This window comes from Echinops telfairi, unplaced genomic scaffold (assembly GCF_000313985.2).
Source record: "Echinops telfairi isolate 266 unplaced genomic scaffold, ASM31398v2 ScPeMD7_9;HRSCAF=40, whole genome shotgun sequence".
Taxonomy (NCBI): Eukaryota; Metazoa; Chordata; class Mammalia; order Afrosoricida; family Tenrecidae; genus Echinops; species Echinops telfairi.
Genome location: NW_022103906.1, coordinates 22,373,904 through 22,400,471, shown reverse-complemented (window position 1 = coordinate 22,400,471; position 26,568 = coordinate 22,373,904). Strand labels below are relative to the sequence as shown.

General features: G+C 46.1%; 1 protein-coding gene across 5 annotated transcripts in view; it reads right to left on the bottom strand.

Annotated features, from left to right (window-relative positions):
* Positions 1-2,043: 2,043 nt before the first annotated feature.
* The window catches only part of ENTPD4 (ectonucleoside triphosphate diphosphohydrolase 4), a 32,571-nt gene continuing 8,046 nt past the window's right edge, over positions 2,044-26,568 (bottom strand). For 3 of the 5 annotated variants that reach the window (XM_045286643.1, XM_004707604.2, XM_045286644.1), the window contains 11 exons: positions 25,499-25,696; positions 24,806-25,011; positions 21,257-21,407; positions 20,530-20,633; positions 17,535-17,594; positions 17,095-17,249; positions 15,209-15,375; positions 9,978-10,302; positions 8,246-8,331; positions 7,268-7,429; positions 2,044-5,773 (listed from right to left, as the gene is read on the bottom strand). In XM_045286643.1, coding sequence (XP_045142578.1) covers positions 5,545-5,773; positions 7,268-7,429; positions 8,246-8,331; positions 9,978-10,302; positions 15,209-15,375; positions 17,095-17,249; positions 17,535-17,594; positions 20,530-20,633; positions 21,257-21,407; positions 24,806-25,011; positions 25,499-25,696 — 1,843 coding nt within the window. In that variant the 3' untranslated portion in view covers positions 2,044-5,544. The remainder of the gene's footprint in view (positions 5,774-7,267; positions 7,430-8,245; positions 8,332-9,977; positions 10,303-15,208; positions 15,376-17,094; positions 17,250-17,534; positions 17,595-20,529; positions 20,634-21,256; positions 21,408-24,805; positions 25,012-25,498; positions 25,697-26,568) is intronic. The other 2 variants (XM_030884602.2, XM_045286645.1) reach the window with 2 other exon arrangements.

Here is a 26,568-nt window from a genome sequence, read left to right as displayed (position 1 = left end):
GCCCAGCTATCAAAAGATATAGTGTCTGGGGTCTTAAAGGCTTGAAGATAAACAAGCGGCCATCTAGCTGAGAAGCAACGAAGCCCACATGGAAGAAGCACACCAGCCTGTGTGACCATGAGGTATTGAGGGGATGAGGTATCAGAAGACCCAGAACAACAATCATATAGATGAAACAAGGGGGGTGGGGTGGCGGAGTGGAGACCCAAAGCCCTGCTGTAGACAATTGGACATCCCCTTACAGAAGGGTCACAAAGAAGAGGCAAGCCAGCCAGGGTGCAGTACAGCACAGACAAACCATACAACTTTCCTCCAATTCTTTAATGCTTCCTTCCCTGCCCTATCATGATTCCATCTTACAAATTCTACGCCCCCTCCTAATTCTACCTTACAGATCTGACTAGACCAGAGCATGTACACTGGTACAGATAAGAGCTCTTGACATACAGAATCCAGGACAGATAAACCCCTCAGGAACAATAATGGGAGTAGCAGTAACATGAGGGTACGGGGAAGGTAGGGGGGAGAAAAGGGGAACAGATCACAATGATTGACCTATAACCGCCTTCCCCCCTCCCCACCCCCCCAACAGGGGGATGAACAACAGAAACATGGGTGAAGGGAGACAGACAGTGGTCGGTGTAAGATATGGAAATAAATAATTTATAATTTATCAAGGATTCATGAGGCAGGGAGGGTCGGGGAGGGAGGGAAAAATGAGGAGTCGATAGCAAGGGCTCAGGTAGAAAGAAAATGTTTTGAAAATGATGATGGGAACATATATACAAATGTGCTTGACACAATGGGTGTATGGATTGCTTTAAGAGCTGTAAGAGCCCCAATAAAATGATTAAAAAAAAAAAAAAGGCCATTCAGAATGGACTTAGCATCTTTATTTTTAAAAAATCAGTTGACCGTGGATGTGTGGGTTTGTTTCTGGACTCCCAATTCTATTCCTCTGGTCTCTGCATCCATTGTGACACCAGTACCAGTCTGTTGTGTTTACTGTGTTTGTGTTGTTTTAACACCAGAAGGCTGGCTCATCTTTTTCTGTTTCAGCATAATTTGAGCCATTCAGGGCTTCTAGGCATTCCATGAGGGTTTTTGTTAACAAAGGGTGTTGGAGTTTTGATTGGGATTGTGTCGAATCAATCTATGGATCATTTTGGATAGTATAGACATTGTAATATCAAGTCTTTAATGCATGAACATTGAATATCTTTCCATTTAAGCCTTCTTTCATCTTCTTCGGCCATTTTAATAGTTTTCATTGTATAAGGCCTTCCCGTCCCCGGTTAGATTTATTCCTGGTATTTTATTCTCTGAGATGCTATTGTAAATGAAACTGTTTTCCTAATTTCCCTGACTTCTATAAAACCCCAGCTGATTTGTTTGTTGACCTTGTACTTTGCCTGCAATCCTTCCATTAGCTCTAGAAATTTTCTTGTAGGCGCTTTGGGTCCGCACTCTAATCTCAACTGTTCCTTCATTTATTAGTAATAGAATGAGGCTTAGGACTCTCTGGAAGTCAGTCCAAGACTGTAAGCTTAGACCTGCTTGGAAAGTGGTGATAACCTGACGTCACCACTAGCTTTCACTCCGTACGAGCAAATGCGTAACAGGAAGCTCTTTCCCTTGTCTTGATGTTGTTTGTTGACCCATGCAAACCACTACTACATTTCATTCCTATAGCGACCCTGTAAGACAGAATCGAACTGCCCCAGTGGGGTTCCAAGGCTTTAACTTCACGGGAGTAGAAAGCCTCGTCTTTCTCCCTCCAAGTGGCTGGTGGTTTTGAACTGCTAACTCTGTTAGCGGCCCAACCATCACCCACTCTGCCACCAGGGCTCCTTGCCAACCCAGCAGGTGCTCTAAAATGATAACCTTAAAAGGCATTTGTCTTATTATAGCCTTCATCACTGGGCTCAGCATGTCTTTGGGGAATGCTGGGTGATAGACTTCAGGGAGTATAGGACTCGCCCTCCACGGCCCACAGCAGGGCTTCCTCAAACACGTGTCACACACAAGGGCAAGGACAGCATCGAGGAGATTCATACCCTTTATTTTACCGAGTTTCTATTCACATTGAACCAGTGGAACAGGTAATGAGACTCAAACATCAGAGACATTGTTATTAAATTACAGAAGGCAAACTCAGTCCATGGGCAATTTGGATGAACTTTCCTTTCGTTGATTCTCAAGACCCTTCATGTGCAAGTGTGGATCAGCACACTGCCCCAATTCAGAAGGCTGCCTGAGACCCCAACGACCCCCTACTCCAGCTGTTTATTTTCGTGTTGACTGGAAACCGTCATGTAAACAAAAACGTAAAAGACAGAACTCCATCGTCCCTTCATGGTTCTAATTCCTAAGGTACAACGTCACCTTGGCGATCGCGCAGAGAACCCCCCATGGCTGGTCGCATCCTCACTGCAAGGGGAAGCCCACGGACAGGCCTGCAGGCTGCATTTATTGCGGGGATTCTGCTGCACTGCACGCGACAGCATGGCGGTCTAAAGCGACTCTCTTTTTGAAGCTTGGAAAGCATGTTGGCCTTTTTTAGTTTCTCCATAAGCGACACATACTCCTCGTAACAAGAACTATCCGAGGCCGGTCGGAATTTAACACGGAGTGTTTATTACACAGTGCTTGCCGACTGCTGCACTGTGGCAATGGGTGGTGGCTCAGTCTCTGAAGGCCCAGGCTGGCCCCACAGAGCCCCAAGTTGCCAGCCTCCGGCCACCACAGCATACCCTTGGGGTGGGAAGCACTGCCGGGGGCCAGAAGTCTAGCGGTGAGAATGTGCAAAAAGTCACGGGGTCAAGTCCCGTGTCTGTACGTTTCCAGTCTATCCCTAAATGGATGGCACGTCGTCTTTCGGGAACACGCCCCGGCAGTTAAGACTGAGAAAAGCTAAGAAGCATGGTCCTTTACTGGATAAGGCTTCTACCAATTTCCAGGACCCACCCCCACCCCCCTACTCCAAGGAGATGGAGTTTACGGGCTCCCGGCTCATCCTAGACTACTATTATCCCACACAGTGGGCTGCTCACCCCGCGGGAGGTCGGGGATACCTGTGGCTCCCATGCGTCTCGTGCCCTGCAGGGTCAGCATAGGCTCAGGGCAGTGAGTGGGGGACCAGCTGACTTCGTGCAGGGCACACTTGGAGGCGCAGCCCGCCTCTTCTTTGGTACAGAAAGAGGGTGACTGCGGCGGGCACCTGCAGTCCATGGGACGCAGATGCTTCAATCGCGCAACCACCCTTCCTACGGTTTTCTCAGTGTGGGGCTGAGAGGGGAGGGCGCAGTCCTTGGCTCGTTAGAAAACGGAGCATAAACTATGGAAGATAGACAGGTGGACACTTTCCTATCCTTTTACATCCAATGGCTGGTGACCGCCTTTCTGAATTAACCAAACAATACTGTCTATAGGCCACATATAGTTTCTGTTGTATTCTTTTTCTTTTCTTACATTTAAAAATGTAAATGCGAACTCGTGGGTCTCAATGGAACCAGGCCCCGGGCCTGCTAGCGCCATCCTGCCCTGACCCAGGGCATCCTCCGTGGGGGAACCCACGGTGTACGGGTTGGGCCGGGTCCCCAGCCGAGGCTTGCTTGGTGAGGCAGCTTCGAGCAGGGCCCCTGCAGTCCGGCTCAGGCCAGGCTCCTCGGTGTGTGTCTTCTCCACTCCCTGAATGGTCCAGACCGAGCCTAATGATCTGAGCCTGCACTGGCTCGTCCCTACCGTGATTGAAGAAATAAAATATGACACTCTGGGTGCCTCACATTTTTCACTCTTTTCTGGAGACTTAGTACGTAGAGGTTGGTGGTAGTAAAAGGTGTAAACGTATTTACTCTTCATCACGAAGGGCCCCATCTGCAGGGGCCAAGCCTTATGTAAGAACTTGAGGGAAGCGCGCCGTCACCACACCTGAGATATCGGACACAGCTCAACTGTGGCTGGCTCACGAGAAGGAAGAGAGTTTGCTCCGGACCAATGAGTTCAACAGCTGGAGACCAGCAATTCAAAGCTGGTCTCTGAGTCGACGGAGGCCTATGACGGGGCTTCACAAAGTGTGTGGGAAACGTTCATGGTCTTTGCATTCCGTGTCCCACAATGTTCTGAACCCCAACCTTCTGGATACGTGTGTGAGCTGCAAACTCTCTACCAAGATTCTCCTCGCTGCTAGGATGCTCACTTGGAAGAGCAGAGTAAGAGAATCTGCATTTCTTTCACAGATGTGCCCTCCTTAGGTCATTAAGATAAACTTCAACTGTTTTACTGCCCTCCCCCCTCAGTAAGGGTTTCAAAATTCGGAGCTCGAATTATTTTTCTCATCAATGACTTCTGAAAAAGCAGCTCAAGGTTCTTGACATACACCCTACCGCTGAAAAGAACTGAACTCTTCTGGGATGAAAATATAGGCGCGCGCACACACCCACACACACCCACACCTACAAACACATCACACCCGCCAACGCGTCAGCTGTCCTTTTTAGGCCTGTGCTCAAGATGCCCGTCGGACACATGGTCCCTCCGTGTGCGAGTCTGGACTGACAGGCTCACAAGGCACTGCAGCACCACGTGCCGCAGTCTACCGTGCCCTGCTGCTGCGACCACTCCTAACTACAGAAAAAAGGTCAACTTGAACTCAGGAGCAGAAACCAAGGGCAAGGAAGTCGGGGAAGCCGCCTGCCTAAGGAAGAGGGAGGAGCCCGAGAGTGGGCCCGAGGCCCAGGCCCGGGACGCGAGTCTTCCTTCTGCCAACAACAAACGGCTTGGGTGGGAAGCGATATGAAAGAGATTACTTGTAGCCACCAAAGTGTTAACAGTTGTAGAGACTTTCCTATGTAAAATGAAGAGACGGCAAAGGAAAACATACTGCCTCCCCTTATCCTGCTCTGTCTTTTCTCCACATGCACACAGAGGGCTGACACAGTTCACATTGTACACATCTCTCCGTTGTCAATTTTAAGAAACGGTTTACTTCCTGGTACCGGTATTTCTCTCTCTTGGTTACAGACCTTTCCGACTTTTTACAACTGCAAGGAAAACAGACCGTGACAGACCTGAATGATAAATCACAATGAAACATTACCCTCTGTAGGCCAGAGCTTTCAAAAATGGAGGGAAAAATAGGATCATTTCAGTCAACCTGTTTTTGTTCTGTAAAAGTACCTTCCTTCAGCGCTATCTCCCTCCCTTGATAGAAGCTGCCATTTCTGTTCCCCCAGAGTTAAAGTGCATTTGGTTAAGTTAATCCACCTTAGAGAAGAACCAAAATTTGTAGTAAATTTTGGCAGATAACCTCTGTATAAAAAAAAAAAAATCAAGTGAATGTCCCTTTTCCCGACTTAATTTAAAAGCTGGATCCAAATAGCTTAATGCAGTAGTTCTAGGAAGCAAGGCTTGAAAACAATGGGTCTGTTTCAGGAACCAAGAGGAAAAGGAAAAACAACATTGAAGGAAAATAAAACAGAGACCCCCTGAGGCAAAAAATGGCTTTTCCGTCAGCGTCCTCCTAGGGCCCACTAGCGCCCAGGCTCACAAGGTGCCGGCCGTCTTCTGGGCTGGAAGACCTTCCTCCATCCAGAGGGTGGCAACCGAGCCGCTGCGCAGGGTCCGCCGGTGAATGCGCCGGAGCCGCAGCAGGTAGAGCAGGATGGACAGCAGGACCACCAGGAAGCAGCCCCAGAACAGGTAGTGATTGTAGACGAAGGAGAAGCCCCGCCAGCGAGAGTGACTGGCCCGGAAAATCTCCTGCTGGATGTCCCTGCGTGGAGACGAAAGTCAGTCAGCCAAACCAGACAGGGGAGGGAGCAGGAAAGAGAACTGTCGGCCAGGCGTGGGGGGTAAGGAACAGCACCAGGACATGGTGACAACCACTGTAGCCGAATATGTGTCACCTCAGTCTCCGGGCCTCGTTTTCTAACGTGGGGGATGCGGTTCAATGTGGCCCAGGAGTAGGGTTTGCTGTGGGGTAGCAGGACACATCCGGGCTGCATGTGAAAGTCGGGAGCAGTGGCCCCGGGGCAGAGAGGCTCTTACGCCTTGGCTGCTAACCTCGAGTTTAGCTGAGAACCACTAGCCGCTCCTTGGGGCCAGATGAGGCTTTCCACTCCGGCACAGAGTCGCGGTCTCGGAAACCCACAGGGGCACTGCCACTGCGTCCTCTAGGGTGGCCAGGAGCCAGGATTAACTGTCTGCCCGTGAGTTTGGTATGCCTTTGGCGTGTGGAATTAAACCACTTGGTGGTGGATCAGTAATACCCACTACTCACAATGTTTGCAGTTAACACTCATTCACAAGAAAAACAAGCACCTCATTTACCAGCTAGCCAGGGCTCTTAATAACTCAGGTCAACAGTGGATGAATGTGAAATGGGGTAAAAATTACCACTCTCCATTTTCACAAGCAATCTCGTAACAAAAGTGCTTCCTACAATTGTGGATTTGGACAACAGATTACTGTTGGGGTTAGCAGGTTAGCGGGACCTGTGATTTCGTCACTAGTGACAATTGTGAATATTTTAATCATGTAGCAGTGTTGTCCATGTCTCAAAATGCCCAACACTCATTTCTACAACATAATTACAGAGCAGCAGTTCTCAACCTTCCCAATGCCTTGACACTTTCACACAGTTCCTCATGTGGTGGTGACCCCCCCACAACCATAAAATTATTTTCGTTGCTACTTTATAACTGTCATTTTGCTACTGCTATGAATTGGGCGACCCCTGTGAAAGGGTCATTCGACCCCCAAAGGGGTCGCGATGGCTCACAGTTTGAGAACTGCTGTTATAGAGATTAGTAGTTCTGTGAAATCTTAATATTTACAGCAGTACTAGAGAAGTGTATGTATTACTATTATCAGGAATTTGTTTTCTTAATTTGTTGACTCATGTCTTTCAATTTCGTGGTTTCCTCTGTAACCCTACATGCATTTATCCTAGACATCTAGAACCAGTATTTTGAGACAGGCATAAAGGTTAAGTGCTCCTGAATTAGTGCCTCCCAAGGGTGGGAGCACACAGCCTAAGGTGCAGCAGCACAGCGTGCTATAGGGTGGGTCAGGAGGGGAAGGAAGGAAGTGCTGCTGGGGAGGTGGGAAACACCAAAGTCAAACGTGGGCAGGGGTGGGGGGTGACAATACCCCAGACATTCACAGACCACAGGTGCCTCACCCCTGTCCAATGCTGTGGTCACAATGCATCCCAACCGCTAGAAAGCATCTTTTTTGATTCGCATTGCCAAATTTGCAGCCATACCTTAAGGGCAAAAACCGAGTCCTGTATAGGATTGCGCCTAGGGTCCACTGAACCTCCTTGTCATAAACTTGCAACGCAGTCTTTAAATTTTTGTAACTGACAGGAAACGAAAAGCCCCTATGAAACACCTCAAACATCCAGGCAGATTTGAAGCACTGGTACCTACAAGTACAAAGCACAAACATGCCTCAGACAGGTCACCTGTCAAAACGCCACGCCCCGCAAAGACGTCCTTCACCCTGCAGCCCACAGGGGGTAGACACTCTCTGAAGGGCCAGACCAATGGAGCGGACGTGTTTCTAGTTGATGTCCTTCGTTTATGTCCTTGTCCCATACATGAAAGAGTTCGCCTGCTAAATCAATCAGCCCTTGAAGTTGGCCCTGCATGTATTACCTAGTACCATGCATGGCCAACCCCCTTCACAGGCCTTCTGTCATTTACACACTGGACGTTCCAACCTCTCCGAGCTTCAGTTTATTGACAGAACGAGAGGGTAAGAATTACCCGTCAACTCTAGTTGTCGACTCTACTATTCTAGTATTCGACTGTACTATTCTTACACATTTATTAAAGGCCTACCGTCTTGTAAAGTGCCGGCTAGGCACGTAATAAGATATACTAAATAATATAATAGTGGCTCTTAAGTGACCTGCAATGGAAGGGGATTGAAAAAAGCAATCATCAAATAAAGCAGAATCTAACAACTGCCCCGAGAGGCACCGGGAGGGCTGGGAGACTGAGAGCGGGGACAGAGTCTGGTGAAGGGACGAACGGCGGCTGGAGAGTTTTAACAAATAAGGACACGAAGAGGAGAACTTCGGGGGAAAGAAACCGCAAAATGGAGCAAGAAAGTAGCAGGTGCATTTGGGGACAGCATTTGCCCGGCGAGAAAAGGAAGCGAGCCGTGAGGATTAAAGGTAGCAGAGGGGGCCAGCGGGTCAAGCCTGGAGCCATGGCCCGTGGGCTCCCCGACTTACTTCAGCCGATGGAGATCAGCATGCGAGGCATAGAGGCCTCGGTCAAAGCGCTCCCGCAAGATGGACCACTTGGTGGCACAGTAGTCCTGAAAGAAATTGTGTCCAGAGTAGAATATTAATTAAAATGTAACGACACCTTTCTTATTTTTAGAAAAAGGTTGGTCAAATCCCTGTTCATAACAGAGATATCTTTACAACTATGAAGCATCTAAGTTATATCACACACGCTCAGAAACACTTCTGTTTAGCAAATATAAGACTTGTTCTTTGTCTTAAAACTCTGTTGAACCTGTGGCTCAGAAGAACTTCACTGACCCCCACCAACCTCGTCAAAGTGGTTCGTTTCTCTCGGGATGACTGCGTGTGACAGGCATACAGTTCTGGTAAAGGGAAGCATTATTGTTACTAGCTCAATCCGAGTGTCTCTGTGCCAGGCTCAGGACAGGGTCCTGGGAAGACAACGATGACTCCGCAGGGCCGTGTCTTGAAGTGAAAGTGGTACCATCTTTTCTACAAATCACCCCTTTGTGCTGCGAGAAGCTCTGTTAGGTGCTTCCTCTGAGTTCAACCCTCAGAACCGAGGGGGGCGCGGCTTCTTCATAACCTGTGTATGGGAGGGCGGGCTGAGCCCTTGGCAAGAGGACAGGCTTGTCTGGGCTATCATTCCGTGGGGCGTGGGGTCAGCACAGGGCCTGCCTGAGGGAGGAGGGCAGACCTTTCAGGCTGGGGGAGCACCATCAACAAAAGTGCAAGACAGAAGCCGTCCCGCAAGGGGGGAAACGAGCATCGGCCTGTCTGGTGGTTGGGGTCTGACGTGCGGGGTGCGGAGATGAGGCTGCAGAGGTGGGCACGGCGTGTGGAGACACTTGGAATTTACCCTGTACGCAACAGGAAGACGCTGGAGAGATTTTAAACAGGAGCAAGGTGACTGCCGTTGTTCCAGACGGAGCACTCTGGAGCCGCGTGCGGATGGCCACTGAAGCCCACACAGGCAGAGAGCCGTCCCGTGGCCCCTGGGGTGGTGCAGGGGAGGGAATGAGCAGCACAGGGAGGGTTTGAGAAATGTCTGCGAGACAGATGGTCATGCGTCAGGACGGATGATGGGGGTGGACTAGGTTTGGGGGAGGGGCCTGAATGGCCGAGGTAGAATGGAGGGAAATGGTGGGTTTGGTTAGAGTCGTGAAGTCTGGCAGGCAGCTGGGCCAAGGTCACAACTGGAGCCTCCTCTTGAGAGGCAGCAGCAAACGGTGAGCATGGAAGAGGCCATCCAAGAACCTGAAGAGAGATCTGAGGACCAACAGCGGGGCCCTAGGCTCACAAACACTTAGGAACATGAAGAGGGGGCACCCCTGAAAGAGACTGCGGTGAAACTTCCAGAGCGGCAGAGGGGAACGAGGGGCTAGGCGTTTCCTGGCAGCTAAAGCAACAGGAAGGCTGGCAGGAGTCTTCAGAGGCTGCAGAACAGACCGGCAAGGCTGCCCTGGAGGCCACCGATGACTATGCAGCCTCCCGGAGGGCGGGCGGAGCTAGGCTCGCCCTGGCTCTCTGAGTGCCACTCTAGTTCCCTCGCTGCCTCCAAGAACATGATGCCCACCATGCACTTCAGCCTTTGACTCCATCTCGCTCTTCTCTGGATGCAGGCTGCCAAATGTGAGGGGGAGTATCACCGCCCTTCGCTCTCTACACCATCTCCCGAAAGCCTGCGGGAGCAGAGGGTTTCTGGGAAGGTTACCTTTGCAGCCTTAGTAAACTGAGCAGCATTGTAGTCTCCCCCCATTCGCAACACATCCTCAGTGCAATAGTAGAATTCAGAGAAGCCATAGAATTCACTGTTCTGGAAGTTAATTGGGGGCTGGTATATGCCATTGAGGGAAGTCTGTGTCTCATTGGTTTTGTTCATGAAAGGCTGGATGGTCTCTCGGCACAGGGCAAAGTCCCCTGTTCCCCGCAGGTACATGGCCTGTCCATTTTGTTGGATTTCATCCTTAATGTCAAGTGGTAAGCAGGGATCCAGGTATGGAGTCTCAGGAGTCAGACCAGTCTGTTTACCCAGAAGCCTACGGGACAAACAGAGACATCATCACGAGACAGGAGTCACAGAGAAACACCTGTTTTGGAGAAATGCCTCTTGGTTATTGTTTCTCAAGACGTGCTCTGCACACGAGTCCTGTAGGATGTTCTGTGAGAAGACAACGGGGCCCAGGATCAATTAGGAAATTAAGTTAGGAAATCATGCACTTGATCCTCTCTTGGCGATTCATAATGAACAGGGCCTACAGCAGGCACGTTAGCAAAGCCCTGTTAAACAACCTGTCAGATTACCCAGGGTTTCCCACTTGCTCCGGGCTACAAAGCAGTACTCAGGGGTGTTCGGGAGCTCCTCTCTGGTCTCACAGCCACCCCAGCTGAATATCTACCAACTCTATCGTTCCCAAGGCCATCTTTACCCCATACTGGTTGCTTTAATTATGCATCAACGTGACCATGAAAAGAGGGTGCTGCGAAATCTATGGTAGTGCTTCAAAAAGATAAGTTGCTAGAGAGCTGCTGTTAAACGAGGTGTGTGCAAGGAAAGGAAAGGGGGAACCTGGAAGGACTTGGTATTATATGACTGCATAAATATCTCAGGATTCTCTAAAGTCTTTAAAGAAACTCCTCCGGCATCGAGATCAGAGGGTGCGGTGCGGCACCAAAATGATGGCCGACTCATCGGCTGATGTGCCCACCGTAAAAGATCGGCAGATGAATGCTTATTTTGATTTATGATCTTGTCCTGATTTTGTCTTTTGTTTTGTGAATTTAGGGACTCATAAGAAAGTGGTGTTTTGCAGCCAATGCACAGAGAGGACCCATAGGGCCGGCCCCACTATAAGATATGACATCCCTCACTGACCCATAGCCCTAGAGGGGATAACATTGGAGACAGTGTGCGTCCGATCTGACCCCTCCACACCAAGGTAAAACACTAAGGATGTGCAACAGAACAGCAAGGGGAGCAGAGCAAGGAAGTGCCCAGGGAACACCAAAAATAGACTTTGGGGCCAAGGTGTGTCACCCCATCAGACTCTACAGGAAAACACTCCTACAGGTTAACAAAAAGACCTTGAACTATTTACAGGCTTTCCTCTTTTTTTGTCACTGGTTTTTTATTGATGTTTTGTTTTGCTCTGCCTTGTTTTTTGTACATATTATTATCTCTGCAGGTCTATCTAGATAAGATAGGTGGGATAAACAATCTGGAGGAGAAAACAATGGGACCAACGGTTCCTGGGGGACATGGGAGAAGGGGAGGTGAGGGAAAGGAAATGGTGTTAACAAACCCAGGGACAAGAGAACAACAAGTGATCTAAAATCAGTGGTGAGGAGGGTGTAAGAGGCCTAGTAGGGCTTGATCAAGGGCAATGTAACAGAGAGGAATTGCTGAAACCCAAATGAAGGCTGAGCATGATAGTAGGACAAGAGGAAAGTAAAAAGAAATATAGGAAAGAACTAGGAGGCAAAGGACATTTATAGAGGTCTAAATACAGGCATGTACATATGTAAATATATTTATATATGATGATGGAATATATCTCTGTGCATATATGTATAGGTTTAGTATTAAGGTAGCAGATGGGCAATGGGCCTCCACTCAGGTACTCCCTCAATGCAAGAACACTTTGTTCGATTAAACTGGCATACCATGATGCTCGCCTTTCCAACCCAATCGCTAAAGACAAGGCAGGTGCAAAAGCAAATGTGGTGAAGAAAGCTGATGGTGCCCGGTTATCAAAAGATAGAGCATCTGGGGTCTTAAAGGCTTGAAGATACACAAGCGGCCAACTAGCAGGGAAGCAACAAAGCTCACATGGAAGAAGCACACCAGCCTGTGTGATCATGAGGTGTCGATGGGATCAGGTATCAGGCATCAAAGAACAAAATATCATATCAGTGAATGAGGAGAAGTGCAGAGTGGGGACCCAAAACCCATCTGTCGGCAAATGGACATCCCCTTACGGAAAGGTTGCAGGGAGACCAGCCAGTCAGGGTGCAGGGTAGCAACGATGAAATACACAACTTTCCTCTAGCTCTTTAATGCTTCCTCCCCCCACTATCATGATCTCAATTCTACCTTACAAATCCAGCTAGACCAGAGGATGTACACTGCTATAGATAGGAACTGGAAACACAAGGAATCCAGGACAGATTAACCCCTCAGGACCAGTGGTGACAGTGGTGATACTGGGAGGGTGGAGGGAAGGTGGGGTAGAAAGGAGGAACCAATCACAAGGATCTACATATAACCCCCTCCCTGGGGGATGGACAACAGAAAAGCGGGTGAAGAGAAACGTTGGACAGTGAAAAAATAATAATTTATAAATTATTAAGGGTTCATGAGGGTGGGGGGGCAGGGAGGGAGGGGGGAAAATGAGCTGATACCAAGGGCTCAAGTAGAAAAAAAATGTTTTGAGAATGATGATGCCAACAAATGTACAAATGTGCTTGACATAATGGATGTATGTATGGATTGTGATGAGTTGTATGAGCCCCCAATAAAATGATTAAAAAAAAGAAAGAGAGTGGTGCTTCATAATTTATCAGATATTTATCAAAAGGCTAACATCTGGGTCCTGGCATTACACCTGATTCGTGCTTCTTTTTTCCCCAAAAAACCATTTTATTGGGAGCTAATACCGATATAATTTCATTCCATAGTTCAATCACATCAAGCAATATTGTATAATTGCTACCACAATCAGTTTCAAAACATTCTCTTTCTTCTACAAATGTGCTTTACACAATTGATGTATGTATGGATTGTGATAAGAGTTGTATGAGCCCCTAATAAAATGATTTAAAAATTAAAAAAAAAATTCCTGATATGTGACAAAGTGGTGCGGCACTTATCAGAAAAATCTAAATTTGGTCAATTGCATACTTTATGCAACTCTTTTTGTTGTACTGCATCTAAATTTAAAAAATCCATGGAATTTTGCACTGTGCAAAATTCTTTGACATATAAAGCAAACATAAGAACTCGACAAAGGGTTCAGCGAACTGCAAACAGTGGATTCAGATGTCATTTCTAATGTATCCATATTCCGTTCTATTATACCACATACACAATTTTGGCCCACACATGGGACAATGTCTCATTGCTTCCCTTGTGCACACATGCAAGTTTCTGTAAATGTGGTGGGAAACAGCTCTGACTTGGCCTTTGGAAACGTTTGATGAGGTTAAAGTGCTCAGGAGAGTATACTATCATTTCTACACACTAGGATATTCTCTTCCTCAGAATGATTGCATCAAAACAAATGGCACACAGAAGCTGAGGGGCTTACTTTACCCAAAGGAATTTGGTCTGTCGTTGGTTCCTGAGAGATTACACTTAATCCCTTGGAATTCCCTAAGTGAGGTGCAGGGCTCCAGACCACACCTGAGACCGTACCCGAATGAGGGGACTCAGGGTGGTGCCAGCCAGGCCTAAAGGCCATGGGGAAATGGGTTGATTCACCGCCACGAGGCCAAATAAAGGCTCTAGACACAAAAGCTCCTAGTGTGTCTTGGCTGGTGGAAGATCTCCTCGACAAGCGAAGGTCAAGCGTGCTTTTAAGGAGACAGAACCTCCATGTAGGGCACGCTCCCAGAACCCACCCTGTGTGTCTCTTCACTTTGACCCTTTTTGATGCAAAACAGAACTTTCCATGAGTTGTTTTGGTGAGTTGTTAAGACCAAGGGAGTAGTGGGAGCCAGCAGGTCAGAAGTGAGGGTATTGTGGGGTCTCAGAAGCTGCTGGCTGGCATTTGGGGATGAACTGGCTGCCTGGGGACTGTGAGGTCTGTTGAGTGAGTAGGGTCAGGAGACGTGCTGGCGGAGAGGTGAACAGTGTGGGCTGGAGTGCATCCTTGCAGGGATGAACGGGGTTGCTTACATAACCCCGGTCTCACATGTTTGTGTTCAAGCAGTCGTTCTGTTCTACGGATTCATTTCAAATAAATAATTGCTGTGTACTCAAACATACAAAATACATTTAAACCGGTAACATGTTGCTTTTATTTGTTTTAGATGTTTTCTTTTTTTTTTTTGTCTTCACATTTCTAGGTTTAGTCCAGTAATTAAGTTCTGATAGGGTTTCTGAGGCTGTAAATATTTTTTTTTAAAATCAATTTATTGGGGCTCATACAATTCATCACAATACATAGATCAATTGTGTAAAGCACATCTATACATTTGTTGCCCTCATTATTCCCAAAATTCGCTTTCCTCTTGGGTTCCCGGAATCAGTTTTAGATGTTTTCTATACCAGGATTTTACATAAATTCATTTTTAAAAGTCACCCTGCTAAAAATTATTAAAATCCACTAGCTTCGATGCCTAGACTCTGTCCTTTCCCTGTACAACGTCCTCCAGGATGGTTCTTAGCTACTAAGTGAACGCACTGGTTGATTTTCATTACATATGGGCTAAACATAAAAGTATCGGTGAGGAGGGTACAGGACAGGCTGATGCTCAGTTCTGCTGCACGCAGGATCGCTGTGAGTCTGGACTGACTTGGCTTTCCCAAACAACATCATCATGGAGAACACTGTGCATTTCAAATAGTAATCCACAAGAGCACATACTTACCCCTCAGGCCTGCAGGACAGCTGCCAGGGTCTGAAGTGCTGAGTTTCTCAAAGACTTTGCAACCAAGAATAGTATTACTCCAAACTCAAAATGATGTAAGAGTCTGATAGTCAAATTTCTAATTCAGTGGGTGGGCTGAGAGTGAGGAGGTGAGAGCTCCTTCTTTGGAGGCTCTCCTGGGCTAAAGGTCTGACCCTGGAGTCCTTTAGCTCCTCTTCACCGAGAAGTGAATCAACAGCTAACACTGTGGATAAACTTTTGCTGGCCGAATTTTCCATACTTTGCCTGATTTTTTTTTTTATGAGGAGAGAAATAGGTTTGAAAGTAATTGCTGAAAAACGTACGGTGCTTTACCTGTTTTTCTGAATGGTGTCGCCAAATATTCTGTCTTCATATCTTTGTCTCGCAGCATTGCCACCAAACCCAAGAAATGTGGCCACATAGACCCTGTACACATGCTCGGTTTGGTGAACATCACATCCCAAGTTAAACTCGGCTAGTAAGTTCTTAGCTACTTCCTCCTGCAGACATAAGGAAGACAAACTTCAGTATTTTGAGCAACACAAAAACGTTTAGCTCCTGATGAACATGCCCCTTTAAAATGAAGGATCGACAAAGATTTTCACCTGAGACAGGCAGATAGTTCTACCTCTGTGGTTCCAAAAATCTAAGTCGGCACCCTTTAGGATGCAACGGGGCAATTCTGATGCAACACGTTGCACATGTGTCGGGCTGTGAGGAGCCTTCAAAGTCAATCTATTTACGAACTCATATTCTTGGGAAGTGATCCTAAGTGTCACTGCAGTCCTCCGATAGGAAATCCTGGATGACAGTAGAATGGCTCTCGCTAGAGGACCAGGGAGCATGCTGATGCCCTGGGAACCAGAGACCGCCCATCTGTGTGAGCAGCATCCTCTTGAAACTTTCAGTGGGAAAAAAGAGTGCAGAGAAAGAGACTACAATGCTAATAGTGGCTATACTGGACCATGAGCCCATGGAAAAACCTTAATCTTGATTTTCCAGTATTTTTCCAAAGTCCTTTTGTGTGTGCATGTGTGTTCCAAAAGCTTTTTTGGAAAAGATCATGGATTTTTCTCCCATGAAACTTTTGAAGTCCTCATATGTATATTATATGCATGAATACATATTATATACATATAAATAATATATTCTCAGGTATAATATATGATAGAAAATATAACATGCTAATATAGTATATATGTTTACATATATGTATCAATAATGGGCAAAATAAACATTTTTTTAAAAGCATAACCATTTTTAAAGCATATTTGAATAGAAAATAGAAAAGACAACTTTTTAACACTTAAATTTCCAAAATCTCTTTCCCAGGAGCTCAAAGCTGTTGTTGACCGCCCTAACAAATGAATAGATATAATATTAGTTAACATCCGCGGAGCCTGTGTGCACTGCACCGATCCTCATAACTGCCTGGCATGTTGTCCACCCTTAGCAATGAGGGCACCTGAGACGTTCAGTGGCTGGTATAAAGTCACACAACTGGTAGGGACCAGAATGATGACGTGAGGCAGGTTTGTGCCGCTCCACAGCCTCCCTTTTAGCAAACACCACACGATGCTGCCACCCTTCTTCTGAGGGAAAATGTCATCAGTCAACCACTGTTGTTACTCTCCAGTCAGGTAATGAGGACCCGCTGTCATTGGCTGAGAGCTCTGGAAACCAACCCAGGCCTTCCTCCCAGTGTTCCCTGTACATATGAGGGCATCCGTCTACCCAGGGTGGGCCTGAGAGCACTGCAGGGGGCGGCACGAAGATCATAAAACCTCAACTTCAGAAGTGTGGGAGGAAGGACTGGCACAAGCCTCAACCTCTCCTGAGCACTTAAAAGCTGCCTGGACCATTACAAAGAAGCATCATAGTTTCCCAATTACTCCTTAAGCCGTCCAAAGGTTATTAAGTTTTAGGACACCTGTTGAGAAAAGAAGTGACAGAACAAAAGTGAAAACACGAATCAAGCATCTGACTGACATATACTATAGGAAACTCCAGGTCCGGATCAAGTCAGCTGATTGATTCAATGACAAACAAACGGCTTAGCTGAGGGTTGCCTTGGCTTCCTCCCGTCTCCTTCCTCCTGGGCGGGCACCTCAGCAAGCACAGTAAAGACGCTTTGAGACTCAGAAAACAAAAACAAAAATGGATGGACACAGGTTAAACGAAAACCGAACCAAAAGAAGGAAATTTGTACAGATAATAACCTGCTGTGAGGAGGCAAAGCTTACAGTTTTGGGGACTTCGTACGCTATCTGAGTCGACACGCCTCCCATGTCCAGGATGCCCGCGGTCCTTTTGCGGAGAATGGCTTCACTGCTTTCGCTCCCAGGGATGTTAACTTCCACCACTGCCTCGTCATCTGCAAAGAGCAAGCGAGACTCGGCAAACAGAGCCGACCCCCAGCGCTGGAAGCTCCTGAAGAGTCATCTTGTTTGCATAGCGGATTTCAAGAACATGCACGCTTCATAACGACTGTATACTCCTCTCAACTAAAACCAGGCTCAGGCGCAAGACAACGCAGTTCTTTGTGCTCTACGCCCACACACTTGGCAGTGTCACAGAATTTAACTCCTCTTTAATCGTCTGGGTTAAAGAGAAAAACCCTGATTCCCAGTTAAACCTTACTTGTAAGCATGGTACTTACCATCTTCAATATGTTCAAATCGCCCAAGGACAAAATTAATGCCAATCCAAGCATACACACCTATAGATGTTTTACAGGGAGAAAGGAAGAAAAATAACATTTAAAATACCTTCTATAGTTCTTATGAATGCAGCCTATGTAACATGTCATTTATTTTTACTCCCTGACATTGTCTGAAACAAGATGATATGTTCAATCCATGCATTTAATGCATGGGGATGCAGTGGCTTAGGTATTGGGCTATGAGCCACAAGGCCAGCCCACCGGTGGCTCTGAGGGAGAAAGGTAAGGCTGTCTGCCCCCATAAAGGCTTAGTCTAAGAAACCTTATACCAAATGGTGGGGGGTGCCTGGCCCATGCGTCATGTAAGTCCTGAGAAATCATTACCGCCAGCTAACACCACAGGCCTCGTCCCAAAGAAGCAGTTCCTGCTATCACATTAGGCATGAGTTAAGTGAATATTTGACCAAATATAACAGACCAACTAATTTTTTTAATTAAACTTTTTTTTAAATTTCAATTTGTTTTTTTTCAAATCATTTTGTTTGGTTTTCATCTAGACATCATACCACTCAATAATTCAGTCATATCAAGCAGGGTGGTGTCATTGCTACGACACTCAGTTTCAAGACAATGTCTTCCTGCTTGTATTCCTTGCTCTCAGCTCTCCATGACCACGTCCCACCTCCCCTGCTGAACCCTCCAGGAAACTTGATTCTAGTTATTGTCTCACGCGAGTCACCTATCTTGGGTTTCATATACTAAAAAACAAAGAAAAATACATAACAGAGAGTCAAGGAGACTACTAACAATAACAAAATGCAACACAGAAACCCCAATTTGAGAAAACTAGAAAACATTAAAAACCACATCTAGCTCAAAACCTATCAAAAGGGAGATCAAAGCATAAAGTTTTAACCATTCAAGTCAGATAGTCATCACTATAATAATCTCTGTGTGATAAACAGGTTATTCCCATTCCTCAATTATATTACAGGGAATCACCAGAGGCTTATTCCGTGTTTAGACCCTACAAATGTGCCTTGGTCTTCTACTGTCATCCACAGACCTCTGTACACCAGCATTTCAGTTTAAGCTGATACCATTCCCTCTTTCGGATTTGGACTTTAACATTTAAAATCCGGCATCATGGATGCTGGTATGCTGCTTCCTCGTGGACTTAATTGACATCAAACACTTTTTCAGTTGATAATGTGGCATGGTCTGCGAGTGGTGTTACAAATGTCCAATGCCCCTTGGTAGGAAAAAAGTTTCCTACCTTTGCTATGCAAGGTAGCTAACTAAGGTGGCTGTGAGTTGGAACTGACTAGAGAGCAGTGGGTTTGGTTTTAGCATAGCTAGAGGCACACTAGTTAAGCACTTGGCTGCTAACCGAAAGGCTGGCAGTTCGAACCCTCTGTGGGAGAAAGGCACTGCAATCGGCTTCTGTCGACAGTACAGCCTGGGAGTCCTATGGACTGTCAGTCAGAATCACCTTGACAGCAACAGGTTTGAGTGCACTACAGGTGTATTTTTTGCCTAGTGGTCTCCCAAGAACGTTTAATATTAATCTTTATAGTTTTATATGTAGTTGTTAAAAATACAATTCCCTGGGAGTTAGTTTTCCAGACTCCATGGTTTCACACTCTCAAGTCATCTTGTACTTTCTCCGTTCAGCCTACATTCATTTGGCTGTCAAGTCTCAGTGATCCGACTTCTACGACATCTCCTCCACGCAACCTCGACCCATTTCCACTGCGAGGGGCGGTGACGGGCCATCTGTCAAGCTCCCCAGACTCTTCACTCCAGCCCACTCTTTGCTACTGATGTCTTCTTTAGGATCTGAGTCTAACCTACTCGTCCAATTTCTCAACATTACAACCACCTTGCAAAAGGGCTGCACCTAGTCAAACCAACCTTTCTGTTCCCCTGTCCACAGGGACTCCTTCTTACCAGTGTTTTTGACTCACATATATTTCTTCTGCCTAGAGTTTGCCTCCTATTCCTCCCTCTGAGCCCCACCTTCACCATGTTCTGCATGCTCTCTTTATAAGATATCTCCTCAGATCCAGTTCAAGTATCACTTTCTCCATGATGCCCCTAGGTGGGAGGAAAAAAAACACACCAAACTTTTCCTTCTTTTGAATTTCCACTCAACTTTCTCCTTATCTTCCTTATGGCACCTAAAACTCTACCTTGTGTAAGAGCTACTGTGCCCCTTAGTCTTCTGTGAACAATTCAATGGTACCATTAGTTTACCCTAATCGGCCTTCTTTACATGCCTTTCACATAAGGGGCAATTACTAAGATGATTAAAGATTCAGAAATAAGTGCTTCTTGGGATTTATTTCTAGCAATTTATGTCTGCAAATCATATTGATTTGTCAGTTATTTTTTAAGACGAACTCTTTAAAAATAGAATTAATATTTTCTTAGTGTGTCAAAGTAAAAAAGAATTACTCCTTTTCAAATCCGCAGTAAATCAGTAGAAGGGTCCAATAAATCAGTAATTATCTTCATCATCATAAGGAACATAAACACAAATCTTTTCTATCAAAATGAGTCAAAAATAAGAACCCTAACTATGACAAAGACAATTTGGGGGGTGGATTCTGATGGAAATAAATACAACAGAACACAGACCAAGTCAACCATTGCTACCCGTAGAATCCTGTGCCTCTGATTACATCCTTCATGTTGTGCAACATTTTTGTCATCTTTTTTCCATGTTGGTCTGCCAGTCTACTCTTCTCAACGCCCCCTCAGGAAAATGTTCTTTATACCCACCCACCCCCCACATACTTTTTTAAGTGGCTCGATGTGTGGGTAACAGACTATCCATACAAATAACAAATTTAGCCATTTAAAAACTATACTATCTCAATTTCAAGGTGTTCAGAGTAATTTAATGGTCAGATTTTGGGGAAACTGGGAAAGCCTAGATCCGCAACATAAAGTTGAAGTTGATACTGAAGTTTCATACCAATGTACTAACCTTCTTGCTTCCCTGAAATGACTTCTGCATGAGAGTCGGAAAACAGAAAGTCAAAGTGCACAGGGATATCGGTCAGGAGGTCTTCCAGGATGGCTTTCTGTTGACTACAAGACAATAAAAAAACATACATTTCAAAACATTACATCCCGAATTTCTCTGTCTTGGAAAGGAAAAAGGTTATCTCCCCTGATGACTATAACGCTGGTATATTGTATTTGAAATAATTAATTTGGGAACCAAAGCAATTCATTGAAGAGACTGCATTTGAGAAAATAATTTTCAAACTGAGCCCCATTATAAGAATTATAAGATTCCAAGGATGGAGTCCTCGGGTGGCACTGATGGTTAAGGCTGAAGGCCGGCAGCTGGAACCCACCCAGGAGCACCTCGGCAGACAGGCATGGTGACCCGCTGCCAGAAGTCCTGGCCTTGAAACCCCGCGGAGCATTCCTACTCCGCACACACGGGGGCGCCTTGAGCCAGAACTGAACTGAGAAGCGGCTGGTTGGGATGTGAAGCTACAAGCAGTCTGTTAATTCATAAAACAGACAGTTTTTCATGAAAACTTCCCAGTTTGTAGTCATAAACAAATACACTGAGAGAGGTGGTTTCTGACCAAAGCAACAGCTCTGGCACCAATCCAGGCTTGAAGGAAGAGTCAGGGATGGTTTCGTTTTTCACACACAAGCTGAACAGCCTCGCTGGCTGGCCCGAGTGTGGGGATCACCTTTCGGGAAGGATCCTCATCCCTGCTGTGCAGAGAATGTAGAGAGGCGTCTCTTTGTGTTTTGTCCGTGGCACATGCTTGGCAGCAAAGTTCAAGAGTGGAGAAATGTAATCGCTGACTTTCTCTGGGAAAGTAGCAAATTCTGAAATGCCTGGAGAAACAGGGGACTTTGGTTAACAAGTAGACATTGCAGACAAGTAGACAAGTTACATTTCTTCAGTATGGGTCATTTGAGAGAAATATAAACTATGCTCCCTCGTGCCGGCCTGAATGTAGCATCTAACATGTGTCAGCCACGTGGCTCTTCACCCTGGCCCCGAGGAAGCACGCTCCTAAGTCCCCCGGGCAGCTCATTCACTCCGATGGCAGCCAGCACCACGGGGCAGCTGAGCCCCTAGTCGGCAGCAATCTGGATCAGGAAGTAGGAACTGTCCACCGGCATCACCATGCGGACATCTCACAGGCACCCCAAATTCAACATCAACTTGTTCTTGCCTTGGCAGTTGCTGCCTGCCTCAGGAGCCCCCATCACTGGCCGCCCAATGCTGCCAGCCAGCGTCCTGCATGAAGTCCCGCCCCCATGCTCAACCAAACATTTGGAGCACCACAGATCGCCTCTCCTGGGTTCCTTTCTCAATGTTTTACTTTTCCTCATTTCTTGCAGATGCCACCACTCTCGGCCAACCTGTCCCCCTCCAGCCTTGGAAATGCCCCCACCATTTCCTTCCGGTGAGATATAAGTCACCAGGCGGGTGCATCTTCAGCAGTCAGGAAACAAAGGGTCAAGGAGTTACCATGTAGCTAGGGCACTGGCTGATAGCTGATGGAACAATCACCAGGGCCCAGGCACCTGGGGTATGGAATGTGGGAACCCATGAAGAATTAAGAAAGGGGAACAGAGAGGAAGGATCCACTTCAGAGGGGGAAACTTTACAGTAGGAGACATTCAAGGAAGATTATTCACCCCACCGTCTCAACCAATGAGGGACCAGAGAAAGGGGCTTGTGAATTAGGGGATGAAAGGCTGTGAGGCACTCCCCCTCAGCCCAATTTGCAGAATTGACCAATAAAGGCCTCACAGTAGCTAAAGTGAGTACAGGTTGGATTTCTCGAGCGTTCATTGGTTAGGCTCCATGATAGCCCATTGGTACCCTCACATGGCATAGGCAGTGTGCCCCAGTTTCTTTCTAGAGCAGTGGTCCTCAACCTTTCTAATGCCGTGACCCTTGAATACAGTTCCTCATGTTGTGGTGACCCAACCATAAAATTATTTTCATTGCTACTGCATAACTGTAATTTTGCTACTGTTATGAATCAGGCAACCCCTGTGAAAGGGTCGTTCGACCCCCAAAGGAGTCCAGACCCACAGGTTGAGAACTGCTGCTTTAGAGACTCATCGGGGTGCGGTTCCAGAGCCTGGGCTTTACCCAGGGATCTCGACAGCACTCCTCATACTTCTTAAACCGTATCTTTTCCTGGTTTAAAACACTTTTGCGGTACCTCTACAAATGCCCACCATAAAGCTAAATTCTTCAGGAGAGCATACCCGCCTCCTTTATCTCTCTCTGTTTCTTCCATCCAGCCTTCAGCTCTACTGAACCACCTTCCTCTAAGGCAGCACACTCTGTCTGGCCTTAGGGGCTGTGCACCGCCTCCAAGAATCGCCTCCCTACTCCCCATCTTCTCACCTGGCTAGCCCTTGCGGCCAGATTCAGCTAAGGGTCTCTCCTGAGCGCTCTCATTATAGGCTCTCCTTCCCCTCTAATTCTACGTGCAGCACGTCACTGCACCTCGTCGAAATGTCCTATTGTCTGTCTCAGTACAAATGCAAGTTTTGAGAACACAACCTGTGCTTGTTAAAGCATGCATTCTCCACATAGTGTTAGGCAAATAACAAAGGCTCAATACATATTTGCTAAATGAGTGCAAAAGCAAATGAGTATTTCCAGAAGTTAAAACTTTTCTTCATTCATAGATAATACATTGTGACCCCCCCAAGCCAAAAACAACCTACTGCCAGAGTTAATTCTGACTCATAGTCAGAAATCTTTTTAGGAGGACAGATAAGAAGACCGCCCTACTGGGTTTCCAAGGCTGTAAATCTTGATGGAAGCAGAGCCACCTCTTTCTCCCACCGAGTGGCTGGCAGGCTCCAACAGTCAGCCTTTCTAATAGCGGTCAAGTGCTTTACACGGGGCTCCTTTAAATTGTAACTGAGAAAGGGTCAAGTATTTGCATCAGAAGAGAAGGGACACATGAAACATTATTTCAACGACCCGCAGGCCCAACACTAGTGACTGGGCATATTCAGTAAGGAAATTACTGGAATCTTGAATAGGGGTTCACACTTCCGGACAAAGAAGGGGTATAAAAGATACTTATTTCAAACACTCCCAGGTGCTTTACAACGTCCAGACAGATTTTAATGAGGTTCTGGTATCCAGCCTGGGACGGTGTTAGAATTCTCCTTCTGTTCCAAAAGGGCGATTTCAACGTTCACCTTATTCCATGAGGGCAGTTTAACCCCAGGTGAAGCCGCTAGATGGACTGCAAGGGTTCAACTCTTCCTGACTGCTTTACAGTGTTTTTTGTTTTTTTTTAAATCATTTGGGTGGGGGTGGGGGGCTCATACAACTCTTATCACAATTCATACATACATCTATTGCGTGTCAAGCACATTTGTACATTTGTTGCCATCATCATTCTCAAAACATTTGCTTTCTACTTGAGCCCTTGGTATCAGCTCTTCATTTTTTTCCCCTCCTACCCTACCCCCCTCCCTGCTTTACAGTGTTCTATAGTTTCATTTTCAAGTTTTGGGGGTGCTTTTAAAAAACCTGATCAATACTACTTTAATCTTTATAATGTTTTCCAATTAGAAATACATAAGACCATAAGGAGCAGGGCAACAGAAAACGAGTCTTCTAATTAATGCTCATAAGAATTAAAAAGTTATTAAGATTATAGAGAGCTGACCATAATTCATAGATATGTATTCTGATGTACAAATAATGTTTGCATAAGGTCTCTCTCTCTCTCCTAAGCAAAGTCAGTGCTGGCGGGTCATTTCGATTTGCAGCGACTGTCTGCGCAGCACTGGCCCACGGGGCTTCCAGGGCTGCAACCCTGATGGGAGCATACTGCCACATCTTGCTCTCATGGTGCAGCTGGTGGGCTCAAACTGCTGACTTTTTGCTCAGCGAGAGATTTTCAGTTTCCCAAGCAGTGCGCCGATGCCACAGCTGCACCAATCACTGCACTGAGAGCTGCCTGAAGAAGGAAGTGGGGCTTCAAATCATCCATGAAAACAAACACAACTCAAGTGGTGGACTTGATAGAAATCCTTTCATGAACACAGATACTTTAACACGTTAAAATGGGATATAATTTTGGAAATGGAAAATAATAAGCTGTAGTCATCATTTATCAGTATAAGGTTCCTTAGTGCATATGCGTGTGTGCGTGCATACACAAACACACACACACATCTCTCACAGAGACTTAAAGGGCAGAACCTGCTAGCCAATCCGATGTTTATCATTCACTTACCAGGTTTTATTTTCATCACCACCGGTTTTCTGTTTTTATCCCTCATTTGTCTAATATCCAGCAGGTCATGAGGATTGCCATTATGTCTTGGCCAACAATAGACGAATATTCGAGACCCACTGCTACCACAGTCCACCACAATACCATAGTTTACATTCGGGTTATTGGTGTCTGTCGCTTCAACGTCAGTAACTCTTGCCAAGTACCTTGTTTAGAAAAAGAAACACACTTATTCAGACTGAGAATACCATCCTGCACTGGACTCCTACCGTAGATGCGATCAGCAAATGCCACGTACGGATTCCTACACTGTATCATATTTTACAACTGCCAACTGATGGAAAAACCAAAAGAGAAAGAAAGTGATAGTAATAAGGATCATTTAAATTAGATATACACTCCATATTCTTTAAAGACATTAGGACAAGTTCTGAAGTAAAACTACGGACTTCCAAGCCATTAATTGCAGCTAAAAAATTGGCTTATGAGCTGTCACAAGTTTATGTGTAAGTCAATGTCGCAGGGCCACGGTGTGACAGTCGCAGCAGCTAACCAGCTGCAGGCAGCTTATGTTCACGCCATGGTGGACTCTGGACCGAATCTAGTTCCTACAGTCGCTTGCTCCTCAAACTCTAATCGGACCCTGAGAGTCTTGTTGAAGTCATGAAATTAGGGATGGAGAAGACCTCTTACCTTTGAAACTTCTTGTCTCTGGACAGCCTCCCATACTTATTGCGAATTATGACAACAGAAAAGTATAAAAGTGAAACCGTAATGGCCAGGACACTGATGACAATAATTTGTCGTAAGTTGGTATTTAGGATTCGAAGGCACCCCACTGGAGAGATGCTAAAATGCCAGGAAGCAGGGACTAGGCAGGAGATGCCGATCCTGAAATTAAAAACAAATACAGATTGAAAGCAAGAGGCTCCCTTACCAAAAGGACCTTATTGTAAAGTACTCAGATTGCACCCCTCTATCCCATGTCTGCAGGCATCAGTACACCAGAAGCTCGCCTCCACTTTGCCAAAGAACTCAGTCCATTCTGCTATTTTGCTGCAGAACAAACTCTATGAATGCGAATTAACCCGATGGCTCAAGACACTTAAATGTTTTCCTTTTATTTAAAGTGGAGCGACTAACAAGGTCAGCGAGTCCAACTTACCAGCTGCTCCTAGGAAGAAAAATGAGGCTGTCTGCCCCTGTCAAGATGTAGAGCCTCAAAAACCTTACACTGCGTCTCTGCGAGTCGGACTGACTTGACGGCAGTGAGTTTGGTCTGGTTTGGGTTTGGAAAAGGCTTTGGTAATGGAAGCAGCAGACACGAGGAGGAAGTGAAAAGCGTGCCGTTGCTTCGTGGGATTGCAGTCAATGTCAGGAAACAAAATGTGTATGAATTGTTCAACAGAAAATCATTGTTCTCTGGAAACCTTCACTGGAGTAACAATAACAAGTTACCAAAAATTTTTTTTTTTTTAAGGATTACAAGGATTGCAGAAAACAAGTTCAATAAGATAATAATGAAAGCAGGTTTAAGGATGATAAAGCCAAAAGGAAATTGATTCAAGAGATGCAAATTTCTACTTGGCTGGGCATCCTAGTGCCTAAAGCATTGTTCATCAGATTAGAAATATATCAACGGCTCAGGAAGAACAAGATTTTCTGAACACTGAACTCCAAAGTACATTCTCCCAGAGAGATGGCTGAGTGATGGGAGAAAATATTACACATAACAATATCCTTACAAGGAAGCAGCCAGTAAG